At 38.2% G+C, this 15170-nt stretch overlaps 1 protein-coding gene across 5 annotated transcripts in view; it reads right to left on the bottom strand.

The window, feature by feature from the left end:
• Positions 1-15170, bottom strand: part of ZNF608 (zinc finger protein 608) — a 104095-nt gene that overhangs the window by 54096 nt on the left and 34829 nt on the right. For all 5 annotated transcript variants that reach the window (XM_019554980.1, XM_019554983.1, XM_019554979.1 and 2 more), the window contains exon 3: positions 3089-3344. In XM_019554980.1, the coding sequence (XP_019410525.1) occupies positions 3089-3344 (256 nt within the window). The remainder of the gene's footprint in view (positions 1-3088; positions 3345-15170) is intronic.

Raw genomic sequence — 15170 nt, 5'->3', positions numbered from 1 at the left:
ATCATAAAATTGTTTAATTTTAAAGTCCCCTAATAAAACGTGACAGACTTCAAATACCAGTTTCTCTTTATACAGCCTAAAATTAGAAACACTTTGAGGAAAAATGGTCTTGTTTATTTAATTTTCTGATCAAAATGACTGGATAGATTAACCTGAGATAAATAAAATAAAAAAATACAGAAACAACTCGGCCACACTTTTGTCTGAAATTCAGTATGCTTTTTCTTTTGGACCTGTTACTTCATAACCAGGAAAAATAAAAGCAAACATGATCCTCCTTATAACCTTGAAGAAAAGAATAAATGCAGCAGAACATGACAGTTAGGGTAACGACCCAAAAAAGGAACCAGTTATTTCAAATACTTGATATGTTCAAAACATTCATTCACAAGTACACATTAAATCTATGAAAGCATCCATCCAGTTTAGTAACGAACCCTAAATAAAATATCTAATCCTCTCTCTCTCAACCTGCTGTACTGTTCTCATTATAGCTATAACCACCACATACCCTCTGTTTCCATTCCCACTGCTAGTTATTGCAGCATATGAAAGCTGCTCAGCACGCACATTTGGTTCATAGTTCCCATATGTTACAGGATATGCAGACGTCCTACAAGCACATTCTAATCACCAAACGATTCATCTTACCAAATGGCTAGATCACATGCAAAATAAAACAAATATATTAGAACTTGGATGAAGGTCAGAAATTCTCACATCTTTGACTGTTGTAATTCTGCTGCTGGGCCTTGCAAAGCCATGGTTTGCCTTTTTTTTTTAATGGGTTTGAAGGGGGTCGGGGGCAGAGCATGGAGATGTTTGAGGCAGGGCTAGGGAGCAAGGGAATGGGGACAATGGCTACAATAGAAACTCAAATCTCAACTGAACATGATAAACAACCAGCAAGACTCTGAGCTCAGCTACACTGCTGGAAATTCTGGGTAACTTCAATCAAGTTATCCTGGCTATACACCCATGTGTAAGAGGCCAGCTTGTATTCATGAAAGGACTTTAACAAAATTCAGTGCACAAAGATTCATACTTGCTATTATACAGATCTTCAGAAAAAAATAGCAAATTTTAAAACAGGTAAATACATGCATGCATGTGTCCCCAAAATGTCAGCTAAATCATAATGGAAACTCTATTTTCTAGGGCAATATTCCATAATACAGTTATGCGTAATACTCTACCTTTGGAAAGAGTAACAAAATATCCACACATCATAAAAATTTCTCCATTTAAGGATGATAATTTCTTTTAGACAGAATCAGCCCAATTACCTTGATTTTTTTCCACATAATGTTACTCCACCTACACTGGTAAAAGTGAATATTTTAAAATTCTGTTTCAACTAGTGTTGTAATTATTCACACCTAGAATACTCTCGTGTAATATCTGTATGCCTATATTAAGAAGCAAAGGTTTTCAAAGGTCATTAAAGCAGTTTTTCATTGCTTCCTCAGTTGTTCTAGAAGACTCCTAGAGGGTGGGTGGGAAGAGATTAATGATATCAGGGGATTAATTTTTATTAAATGACAACATATTTTAAACCAGAACACTGAGAAAAATGCAGCTGGAATATTACCTTTGCCAGTGTGTTGGACCTTGACAGCATACTTCATGTTTGGTCCAGACCATTAACAAGAAGGGCTTCTTAAATTCAGTGGGGTCAGAAGTTTAGTTTATTTTGCAAGAATAACACTATTAACAGCTCCTATTCTTTCATGTCACCAGAGTTAACACCCACACATTCCAACACTGGTTAATGCAGGCCAGCCAAGTGAAGACTGGAGCTACGAAGGGCAGTCATTTTTGCTGGGATATTTTAAAACAGAATTTATACTGTGCTTTGAAAACAATCTAAAAGGATCAATCTACCTTATGAATCTGTTGTAGACCTACTGAGAGAGAAAGATGGATGGATGAGAGCATATAAAAGCAAGTAAATCTGACTCTGTATATTGATTTTTCAAAGGACAGTGTAGAGCATTTTGGTGAGATCTTATATATCACTGCTAAGGACCAAATGCTGTTGTGCATATGTCTCAAGAATGTTAGTATTCATCACCAGCTGATGCACTGTTGTATGCTTTCATTATGTAGTTTTGTAAATAATCTGGTTTTCATTGGAGGAAGTTACAGTTTAATACACCTCAAAACAAACAGGATAGAATATCACAAGGAGATCTTTGTGTAGCTTTAACTAAGGAGATCCCTTGTGGTTGTCAGATAATCAAAATTAGTGGTGGTTTGAAGTACACAAGCAGGTTTTTTTTTTTTTAGAGTTCTTTTCATCAACAAGAGGAAATCCATGGTTTAATAATGAAATCAAAATAGAAAAATCTGCCTATGACACCATCTTCTTCTCTCTGTTTCCCTTTTTCTAAATCACCAACCAATCAGTATGAAGTATACAGCATCTCTATTTGAGTAACCATTTTCTAAATATTCTAGATAAATTAGTCGGATTTAGCTTCCACTTCTTCATTTAACAAAGCCCACCTTTCCGAAGAAGTGTTTTCTTCTTAAAATGTTTGAAACAAACAACATGCAAACAGAACTCGCAACAAAAACCTGAATATTTTTATAGATTGCTACATAGTAGCTTTATAGCAAAATATAGTATGTGAGATCTAGAATAATTCAGCTCTAGTGTTCATTTGTGCCACTCACGCAAACATTCACATAATATACTTATTCCTCAAGGCACCCATTTAAACAAAAGTGTTTTATTGTAATACATTTCTGCTATTCTGCTAGTGAATCTTTAAGAGTATGTTTTACTGAATACCATAAGATATAGTTAATTGTTTGGTTGAAATAAATGTATAATGCTCAACACTGAGACAAAAAGATCCTTTGCTCTTGTATAAAGTCAATAAACATACTGCCTTAACAAGATTCTTTACAAAAAATGAATAGCTCACCAACTTATCTATAAACCTGGGACTGACTCTGCAGATGAGAGTATCTGAATAGATTAGCGAACCACCTCCAAGTAATACTCCAACAGAAACAGCAGAACAAGAGACCCTATAATATTTGTATGTAATATATGATGTGAATGGAAAATGCAGTTTACCTTCTTCGGTTTCATGCCACACAATTCCCTCCAAGTTCACACTGGTGCCAGGCTCACAGGGTCCAAGGCATTCAGGTTCTGTTACTACTCCAACTTCACAAGTGTTTACACCCACTGAACGAGTCCGTACCAAAAGCTGCTCGACTGGTGCTGCAATATTGGATGAAGATGGGGAAAAGTAGGAAGGCAGAATCTGAGGTGTGATACTGCTGGAAATCGGAGGTGGAGGTGCAGGCACTGTAAACAGGGGATCAACCTGAAAACAACAGACAATTTTACTATAATGGTGCTCAGATTAGAACAAAATAGAACAGAACATGAGAGTGCTTAAAACTCTGCTACAGTGCAAACAAGTATTCAAGTACATTGTGGGGTGATTTCAACCTTGCATTAGGACCTCTTTTGGCATGTAGATTCATACTGCACATGAAGCATTCATTATGGAAAATCTGTTATGCTAATCAAAAGAAAACACTAAAGTTCTGGAAGAATATGCCCCATTGCCTTAGACTGCTAACATAAAATAATAAAGAATTAAAGCCACCGTTTTTCTTGGCTCTGGCAGAAAAGTGATTTGTGGATAGAAATTAATGTTTCAAAAACAGGAACTGCATTTTTTTTCAAGAAAAACATTTCTGAAAGCACACAAGGATATATGAATGCCACACTTCTCTGTGCACCATAAAGAAATTATGTATGTGGTGCATCTCAAATACTCAATATATCATACACAATCCCTTGTCATCCAAGCATTTAACAGGCATTAGGCTTACCCAGCTGATAATATACAGACAAAAAATTATACCCATGCCCTTACAATAACAAAGATTACAACCCTTACAGAAATCAAAACTACCCAGCTAACTGTAAAGGGTTACCAAAATACAAATTACAAGAACAAAAATTATTAGCCAATACATTTTATTTGTATGCTGATTTAGAAACACCACTACATTTTTGCACTGCTTTCATGAAATTGCAAGAGATTTTCCACATATGGGGCTCTATCCTGTGGGGTGCTGAGGACTCAGGCTTGACCTAGCAAAGACTTTACTGTGTGATGGGGATTTTTAAAAAAAATTTTTAGGTCTTTTCCATTCTGTAGACTCATTTCCATATTCACCCCCAAGCATTTCAAAGCTCAGTATTTTACTATGGACATAATATTCTCTTTGTCACACAAAAAGGAAGTAAAAGGAGGAAATGAGCTCCTAGTTAAACAGCTGAACCAGTCATCTGTGTCAGTTTCTTGTTTATATCTGTGAAGGACTCTTCTACGTGGTACATTAAAATGATAAACTAATGTGCATTTGGCACATCTGATCCAAAATTTCACCAAAACATCCTCCATCATCTGAATGTTTTAAAGGTTAAATTTCCTGTTGTCAATTCTGTAATAAAATGTCTTTAACTCTTTGTCCCTTTATTGTACTGTATCCCTAATGATAAAGATGAGGAGCAAAGACATCTAGAAGCCATGCAGCAGATGCTATGATTTATGTTTCATGTAAATGCAGCTCAATGCAGTTCAAAATTCATATTGATGTTTACTCTTTTAAAATCAACTTGACAAATGCAGACCTAGAGAGGGGAAAAATTGGAGGGACCATGCTAATTTCTGCATTCTTTATGTCACATATAAACATTTAATCACAGAATTTAATTTAATTCCTCAGCCTGATGAAGGGTGTTAGTGCCTGAAAGCTTGCAAAAAAAGATTTTTTTCCAACTATTTGAGTTGGTCTAATAAAAGATATCATATTTACCCAAAGAACCTTGTCTGCCTATGTCCTTAGACCAACATGGCTACAACCCATTACCCTTTAGTCACAGAAAGCATATTCATGATTTCAAAACTTTCCTTTTGAAAAATGTTGATTGACTTCCTTCAAGCAGCAAGTTTTACTTGTTTAAGCATTGCTCATGCATCTAAGAATTGGACCATTGAGCTGCGCACAGAAATCTAAATATATAAAAGGCCTTAAACTGCCTCTTTTACCTTTGGCCTAACTGGTCATAAACAAAAAGGAAAGGAATTCTGGCTGCAAGCCTGAAAATCAGATTAAGTTTAGAAGCAGCTGACTGAATTGTGATCTCAGTTACACTGGGTTAAGTAGGGTAATTAAATTCAAATTCTTAAGATAGTTATTATATTAGGACTAATAATATTTCTGGGTTAAAACACAGGAAATTGGGGGGGGCGGTATTTTAAAAACAGACCCTAAAATGTTACCCGCAATTTTGCAACCACGCTTATCCACATCTATGCTTTTGCATGTAAACTGTATTATCTACCTCTGGATAGCTATCCACCTGATCTGCATATACAAAAGTTCACTTGTACACATGCTATTTACTTCCTTGCAGTGAGTTCACTGCATTTTAAAGATTTTTTTCCCCCTGCAGGCAAATATAAATGAAGAAAATAAATGAACAACTGAATCAATCCACCAATCCTGAAAGCCTATTAGCACCTGCATACATTTACAGACTTAAATGGAGTTACTAGAGCATAAAAATGATGTAACAAAGTATTTTCATACCTCATACTTTTCTTTTACCACCATTAAACTTAAGAGATAGGCAACAGTAAAAATAAGGAAGCATAGCAGTATGGAATTGAGAGCATGCAGGTAAGTCAAATGTCAACTGACCTTGAAAAACACTTAGTTCTTGCAAAAATTCTTTGAACCAAATAAGCATTACATAAAACAATGCCTATTCATTCAGAGAATAGAGAAGAGACTGATTTTAAACTGCAGAGATTACGACTGTAACTTGCCAGAAGGGAATTCCCTTGTGGAAGCAAACTACTACATGGCATACAGCCCTGCTACCTTAGTGTAGGGATTATGGCAGAGCTCCACTCCACCAATCCTCTAATGGAATAAAGTGCCTTAGGGACAAAATAGAGGAGCTCTTAATATACTCTGTGTCATGCTGGAGAAAAACCAGGCAGCAGAACCTGGTACGTGGAAACCTCCACTCCATCTTGCAAGTACTGAAAAAACCTAAGTCTGTGCCCTCATAAAACTGTGTAATGCTAAACGAACTGCCTGGCTGCTAGTTTTCACGTGGCTTTGTAAAGCTGATCACATTCCTGCTTCCCAGATGACATAATTCTTCTATAGCATGCACCTATCACAAAGCAAGAGGAAACAACGTGTTTATTGCCGGGACACTAAGAAGAACAAATGTTGTAAATGAATGAAGCCAAGATTGGGAGATACTGTTTTCCCATTCCCAAAGCATTTCAAAAAAGAAAAAAAAAAGGAAATTCATTTTTAACAGTTTACACCCTCCCCCAAATACCCTATTTGCTACAATATTTTGCACTGTTCACTTGCTTCTCTCAACTTGCTGATAAATGTTCAAATTTTCTTACTTACTAAAAATACGCCTCAACCAGTACACTACAGCCACAAGGAACTGGGTTAAAAAAGCTAGAACGTGAATATTACAGGGAAAAAAAGGAACTGTTGTACTGTGAAATCAATATAAAAAAAAAAATCACTTGTACAGAGATAGATGATTTTTTGACTGTTCATATAGTCTCTGCCAGCGCAAACATTTCCTTGCTTATAATAAAAAGTGTAGAACCTAAATATTGCTCTGGTTTCCAATTTTTTAAAATTATCCCTTCTTGTTTGATCATCATAAAGGCAGGATAGCAAAGTGGTAGTTCTCAGTGATCATCACTGTGGTATCACAATTGTTTTTTATGAATTCTCAAAAGGGCACTGATGTAAGCTATTAGAGGCAAAGAGAGAAGCAGGAAGGCAACCATCTCCAGTGGAAAAAAGGCATGTAAGTCTAACATCTGGTGGTGGCAGTCTGTCAAACTGAGGAAAGTTAATGTCAAGAACAGACGCTCTGCAGTTTCTCACTGTTATTTTTGCATGATTATTCCCAGGTGTTGGTACATGCTGAGCAGTAGCCTCGCTATTTATCACACAGGAGATTCCAAATGGGTGGGGGAGTTAAAACAGAGGAAGGTTATTTACACAGATCATGGCTCTCAATATACACAATCAAAGGGCTTAAAAATCTACAGAAATATTCAAGCAATATTTTTTTCAATCATCTTATTCAAGGGCTTTTTGAGAGCCGATTAGTAATGATGGCTACAAAGCTGGAGTGTTGTTTGTGGCAGCTTTCCAGTGCCTAGTCTTTGATTGTATCAGGCAGTGATGGTTGTCAGTACTAGAAAGCTGACAGAAAATGAAGAACGCCTGCCAACGAATGTATAGAAAGTGCTCCACTGCGCACTCCTCTATCTGAACATGACAAAAAAAGACATTTTAGTGACTGCACTGTGAAGGATTCTCTTTAGGAGGAGGGTAGAAGAGAAAAGCACTGTCACCTTAACTGGAAACAAGAATGGCTCTTTAATGTATGTGGTTTTACTTTGGCTTCTCTGCACTTCTGGGCTAAGTATACAGACATTCAAAAAAATGGAGGCAGAAGCGATCCAATCTACTCATGTTTCTCTAGGCTGTGTAGACTGAATTGTGAGCAAAGGAAACATATGTTTGCCCTTTGTTGCAGGGAGGCAGGGAAATGCCTGCACTGGCCAAGACCAGGAGGTGGGGGGTGCTCCTGCGTACCTCCCAGAGTGCCAGACACTGAGGAGGGCAGCTGAGCCCAGCCAAGCAGGTACCATCCCGGACTGGCCTGGTGCACAGCCCCAGCCCACTGCTGTCAGCCATAGGAAGGGGGAGCCGGCACAGAATCTCTCCCCAGCCCTGCCACGGCAGCGAGGGAGGGGGAAAAGTGGAGGCCCCCACCTTACGGACCTAGCTTCCCCAGGCAGAACTGGGGTCTGCACAGCTAGGATCTTCACCTGGGCACATGGGAAAGCCCCTGCCACATGCTCCCCGCAACTGTGAAGACCCCAGCTGGGGCAGGGAGAGGGGAGGCATGGCTGGGGACTCTACTTCCCCCTACACTGCTAAGAGGCAGCAACTTATAGAGAGCCCCAGCCAGGTAGCCAGAGGCAGCAGAAAAGGGGGACAGGAAGTCCCCACAGCACTGGCTCCTCCAGCTGTGAAGACCATGGCTTGGGGAGGGGTCTGGGAGGTACTCTGTCTCCCCCCCCCTTTCCCTTTCTTCCCTCTCCCCCGGCCTCCTGGCTCACAGGCACAGGCAGGACACTGGGCTTAGGAGCAGAGGCTTTGCTGGCAGGATCAGCAGACCTGAACTATTTTGGACCAAGGTTGAGAAGTAGGCTTAAACTACTGGACAGGTCTCAGACTTACACCAGTCACCAGCCCCCTCTTTTTTAAAATCAAGATAAATTTAACTTGAGCGTCTTCACAGATTACAGCTGTAGAAATATATCATGGAGGTTAATATCTCAGGAAGGAATATCCAAAGCCACACGGAGTCATTTCATGACATGCATGAAAGTCATGATGTGACCTTTCCCAAAATACATCCTCCATTACAAATCAAGCAGCATAGGCTGCAAGCTCACCTTAAGATTGTAATGTACAAGAAAATGCAGCACCCTAAAGTGGCATTCACTTTTTTTTTTTAATATACATAAATGAATTTCATTTTCATTGAATTATCTCTTCTAAAATAAAACTGGGGGAGTTTGGAAATTACTTTCCAAAATTTTGAGACCAAATAGCATGTAGTTTGGCATTACCGTAAAGCAGTGATTCTCAATCGGGGTGTTGCAACATCCTGGGCTGCCTTGAGATCTTTTCAGAGGTGTCATAGGATAGCATGCAATATTAACACTTTAGGTGTGCAAATACGATTAACAAGATAAACCCAGTTGTTTTGAATAAGACCCATAGTGTTAACCAAATTCTGGCGTGTTGTGTGGTCTTCAAGTTCTTTGCAATATAAAAAATTGCTATATGATTTTTCCATAGTAAAAAAATGAGTGAAAACTAAGAGCTGGCATATTCCAAGGAGTGCCTTGAGTCTAAAAGGTTGAGAACCACTAGCCTAAAGTATATCTGTCCTCCCTCCAGGTAGTACTGAAAAAACAATAACCCCAGACCGCCTAATTCTAAGCTTCCAACAGTGTAAAACAGGAGTGATACTATTGAAATTAAAGGAATTACAGAGGTAAAACAGTGGTAACAGAAGTGTATGACATTAAAGACAATGCTGTTCCTGCTACAACCCCTTGAAAAAAACTGAAATAATACTTTTGTCATGATCAAAGAAGAATCTGAGTTTCCTCTGAAAAATCTGAGTTTTTGAAGAAATAAGAGAAATGTATCTCTCCATTAGTGGAAAATTTTAAGTACTGAGCTAATGAAGAAAAACAATTCGGTGTCTCTAACACCTTACAGCCTGTCCTATTCTCCACAGCTGTATTTGCACTATTGGCAAAAAGAATAAGGGCAAAATTGAATACAATTCTGTTTTTAATTTTTATTACTATTTTATATTGTTTCATTTTATTAAATTTTATGTATCATCATATATTATGTTTGATTTTACTTTTGTTTAAATTACTAGAATGTGTAATTTTATTGTATGCTTTTACCAATAACTACAAATTATGTCATTTTATTATATAATTTTATTGTTAGGTCTACTATATCATTTTGGCAAAGGTGTAAATAAACTGCTATTAATAACAATCCTTATTTCAAAACCTTTTGGTCACTGCTTACTGTAGTACTACCAAAAGAAAGTTTAAATTAAAAAAAAAATGTTTTTCCCAAAATTCATAGAGAAAAATGTTAGTTCAACAGAAAAATGTTTAAAAAACAGAACGCAATATTAAATCTTTTAAGCCCTTCAAAAGCAAATTATGGAAACAAATATAAGTCCTGCTGCCTTCTTTCAATAAAGTAACCATGTCTGTCAATCCCAGGGGTGGGCAAAATGCGGCCCACGGGCCGGATCTGGCCTGTCAGACCATTCTATCCGACCCGTGGGGCCCCTAAGAAAATTTAGAAAATTAATATTTATCTGCCCCTTGCTGCCTGTCATGTGGCCTTCAATGGCTTGCCAAAACTTAGTAAGTGTCCCTCCGCCTGAAATAATTGCCCGCCTCAGTCTATCCCCTACCTGTCTTCAAGAACTTCTATACCAGTCCAGTTGCTGGGTTCTAGATCCTTTTAGCCAACAGAGTACACAGTCTTTCAAGGGCAACATATGTATAATCAACATGTATAATAAGGCTCAGACTTCAGATGAATACCTCACAAAAAGTATTTTCACAGAAACTGGGCTGACCGCACTCTTTAGGAAATGAACAATGCTAATGAGAAAGATTATAACATGAACTAAAACCTTTCAATAAATTCTGATACAGGGATTGAACTTACTAGTAGATGTTAAACTGTATAAATAAGGACTTTAAACTTGTAAAGAATCTCAAGAAAAAGGGAATTAACAGACAGAGAAAATTCCTCTTGTTTTTCAACAATCTCTACTAGCTTACATGCTTGGGACTTCCCAGAGCAGTTTCACCCATTTTAGCATGGGAGAGATTAGCATTTGACAGCTGCCAGCAACACCATTCTGCCAAAGCTGCATCTGTGAAAGCCTGCATGGCAACTCTAATGTTTGGCAGAGGCCTGGGATGATGCCTAGATAACCACCTGCAAATTTCTAGTGAACATGCTTCCCTTTTTTCAGCCCAAGAAAATCACAGCGATTGTAATAAATGGCCCTTAAATGTCTCTGGCACAGTTTTTTTTTTTCTCCTGGAAACACAAGTCTTCTTGGAAAAGACTATCCACTATCTCAAGTTGCTGCCTGGCCCTTCTCCAAGCCTTAATGACAAATAAACAGCCTTCAAAAGGCCCTGACATACACTATCCTGAAGAGTCACAGCATTCTAAGGACATCTAAATAATGAGAGTCTTTCTTTGTTTTGATTGGGGGAGAATGTAAATCTAAGACTCTCTCCTGTTTCCAGTGGAAATCTGATGTCTCAGTCTGAATTATAGGAGAGTTCTAAGATCATGCTTGTCTTGTGAAGGATCAGATACAGCTATTTCCTGAGAGATGCCTGTAGTTCTATGACCTTCCAGATGAACGCACCCCAACAAGGAAAATAAATTCTAAAGACAGTAGTCACACAGGTGTTCTTCTCAGAAGGAGTCTCCTGTGGTTCAGTGGTACAGTCCCAGTCTACCACACAGGAGACCTGGGTTGGATTTCTAGACACTTATACAACTACAACCATGAAGGCACCAAACACCTGGGCTCAGACTGGTCTTTGGATTCTGTCTCAGTGGCCTAAAAGGAAGATGGAAAGTCTAGGCAACCTCCACTCCTCCAAAAATTCCTGCCCAGGCATATGCATCCAAGGTCTGGGTGGGACTCCTGCATACAGCATGATCCAGTAGGATCGACAGTTGCCATTCTTCTCAAAAATTTAAGGATTGGAGCCTTCAGGAAGCTCAATTAAAATAAAATGTGGTATCAAACTATAGAAAATACTCCACCAAACCAGTAACAGCTGATGTTCAAAACTGAACTTAATGTAGGTGAACTCAACTCCATGCCCAGCCTCACTTGTAGAAAGTTGGAGCAACCTTGACACTCTGGCCTAGGATGAACGTGTCCTTGCTTTATCACATTACTGTGATAAAGTTTTCCGAGCTTTAGTATGTACATGAAGGTGATGGATTCCTGCATTGTACCATGACTAAAATAACATCAATTGATGAGCTTGTTCCCTTCAGGTTTTTACTCTCCATATCCAAGCCAATTGTGCAAATTGTGGCAGATTGGAATAATTTGTTATCCCTTGCCTATCAGACATGCTCATACCTATGATCACTATCTTCTGGGACAACAGCCTCCAAAGCCAGTACAGAGCCTATAAGCACTAATACTACTACCTTGGTTAGCTTTGCAGAGTCTTACACTGTTGTAGCCAACAGTGAAGTGAGGCTCAGGGTATACTAAACGATCTGTATCATTTGCTCTGGCATCTTTATACCTCCTACAATTTCAGTCCTTTTCTTTTCTGTATTTATTCCAAACCATTTGTGACCTGCCCCACTTCTGTACATACTGTTGAATACTCTCATTTCAGTTTTGTGATATCACAAACATACCGTTGATTTAATTCCTAGACTCTCCAGTTTGCATGGATCCTGATGAGCCAATCCATCACAATGTTTATTTTTCCTGCTATATGGCTCACCAAGACTGTCTGTATCCTTGCAGTTACAATGTGATCCCCTGACTCTTTCTGTATGCCATAAACACATCACTGTCTAATTAGGCCCTTATGGATGAAGCTTTCAATGTATTCTGAAAAGTTAACAGGATTCATCTCATCACCTTGGACACTGGTGCATTTACAGACCACTTTATTTTTGCATTCACTGATCATAGGTTATAATTTTGTCTAGACAGGCTTCCCTGCCCACAGTATTGGCATCTATGATAAGTAAGAGAAATGGTTACCCATATTAGTCTGAAGTCTTGCAGAAGAAAGGGTGTTGTATCTTACAGACTAACTAAAACAGAACTGCATAAAATTTTGTAAGCAACAGTTTACTTCAGATGAGATGAAGGGACTGCCTTATTTGTGCTAAATTCCTTTCAGTGTTCTGCTGTCTTCTCCTGGGACCATCTAATGGAACACAAGATCCAAAGTCAGGCAGGTATTTTGAAAACTTTATCCTACTCTTTATTATCCTCAGTGGGTGCACTTATTGTGCAGTAATTTAGGTTAGTACGCAGTGATTGAAAATTACTGTGCAGTATGGACGTATAATGCAGGTAACAAATTTACACCCAAGTAATTACTGCACAGCAATGCACATGTAGATGCATTATGGCACAGTAACACTGTGTGGGCAGCTGACTTGGGATTAATTTTACTCCCAAATTGGTCCACACACAGCATTACTGCGTTGTAATGCCTGCATGTGTAAACACCAGCCTAAAAGCTGCTTACTGCACAGTAAATTACTGTGCAGTAAATGTATTTGTAGACATGCTCCATCTGTCACACACTTATTCAAATGGTTCTATTCTGCTTTTGGTTACATCATTGTGAATCCAGAGTAATTCCACTGAAAAGCAACTGAATTTGCCTCAGTATGCTTGTTTTAACAGGGAAGTGAGAAAGTCAGCTTTGCCGGTGATATTTCAAGGAGCATTACAAATTCCTTCTGAAAATAGTCAAAATGCAGTGAAGGTTTTTTATTGGAAAAATCCACCCAAAGTGAAGTGCTAAAATTATTTTTTGTTCATTCATTTTATTTAAATAGAATTTAGTGCTGGTGAAAAAATGTTTACTGATAGCCTTGTAAGAGTGAGACTCAAGGAATAAATTAACCCGCAACACAAATACAAAGGAATGTACAGAAAGTAACTATATAGGAATGAGCAGGGCAAATTTTCCCATCTACCCATGTGTTACCAAAGAAGGGCCTTACTGCACCTAAAGCAGTACCTTTAAGAATGAGGGGGAACTGAATTTTTGTGCCCTTTTCATTCTTATTCTAACATTAAATGTCAATAAGGTTACAAATTAGGTGACAACTGTAACTGGGTGGAGAACATATTATTTGGTTAGAGGCCACTGAACAGATACTTGATAGCCAAATCTTTTTTTCTCTGTTAGACTTTAGGGTCCATTAACATCTGCTATCTAGTCCCGCTGAAGCTTGTTTAGCATTTCAATGGTTTAACTTTTTTCATTGATTTTTGTCTAGGTACTAACGCGACCTCATTACCATACCATCTAAGAACCCCCCACCTTCCCCAGGGCATTTTTATCCCCATTAGGGAATTTTATTTTATAGATGGAGAACTGTGATCAAATGGTTTCACAATCACTAATAGAGCCAGGAACTGAACCCAGATCTCTAGTTTCAATCCAATGATTTAACTACCAGGTAATCTTTCCTCCATTCACACATTATTTCATGTATTACTGTTATCACCCAAATGTTATCAGCATTTACAGCATTTGAAAGCTTACCAATCACGGAAGCACTGTTTTCGCCAAATAAGAAAACAACAAATATCTAGACAAGTTTCTTTGCGTGAATCCGATATCAAATAACAAATATCTATTAAATGAAGTAATTAAAAGTGCTCTAAGTTTCATATATCGTTTTCTCCAATTCAGTGCTGCTTTTATTCCCTCCTTTAATGTGCTGGCATATTCATGTTCCTTTGCAGTCATGGTATGACAGAGCCCACTACAAAAACACTTCTTTATATTTGGTAGAAATTCAAATATTTTGCCCAAGTGAAATGAAAAATAAACCTAATCTAAACTGTCATAAAATCATGAAATGCCTCTGGCAGTTCTATCAAAGTATATAGACATGTACAGACCCTTTGAAGAAATGAAACTGCAGTTTATCAAGTGTGATTTATAAGCAACACTGATTTAGCTGGGAGATAACACTGCTGTCTAATCATTAGTAGTCAGACAACAGCCATGTGAACACATCAATTATGGGCCACTGCCAAAAGCCCTTGAGATCCTGGAGATTAACAGCCAATCCTCTGTTTTACAAGCTCACATCAAAAAGAATATTAATAAGAGGAGGGGCAATGTGAAAGCTTGTCAGAGTAATTCAGCCACTAAAACAAGGCATTTTTTTCTTCTGCTCTGCCTTGAACCGGTCCATGAAAGAAGCTGGCATCAGCTACAAAGTGTAGAGCTGCCAATTTCTCAGAAAATGTTTTTCATTAACATATGGGAAGTTGTAAAGGGCTGCAAAAGCTCTATTTGGAGGATAAAGGCGACAATTTTTATGCATTCTTTTCTTTAATGCATCAATCATCAACAGCAATCTTTATTCAAATATTTGGAAATTAACACCCATGCCCAGAAGTACTTGCTGCCTTTTCTCTTCCTCAAAGGCAGCAGGTTTTTAAAATCAGAAATAAATTAGGCAGTCTCCAAGATATCAATCTGACTAGTCAATCAGAATACCTAAACTAAAAGCTCTAACAAATAACCATCACCCTGTCTTGTTTGATCTCCAAAATCGGGTTACTTATAGAACATTGCCTGGCTGCTGCTTATAGACTGACTTTATTTCCCATCTCAGGTGACTGAGAAAGCCTGACTAGAAATCTATTCTCATTACCATGGAGGGAGGGATACATCAAGACA

This window comes from Crocodylus porosus, unplaced genomic scaffold (assembly GCF_001723895.1).
Source record: "Crocodylus porosus isolate Cpor-Errol unplaced genomic scaffold, CroPor_comp1, whole genome shotgun sequence".
NCBI classification, from domain to species: Eukaryota; Metazoa; Chordata; order Crocodylia; family Crocodylidae; genus Crocodylus; species Crocodylus porosus.
This window is presented reverse-complemented; position numbering and strand designations above follow the sequence as displayed.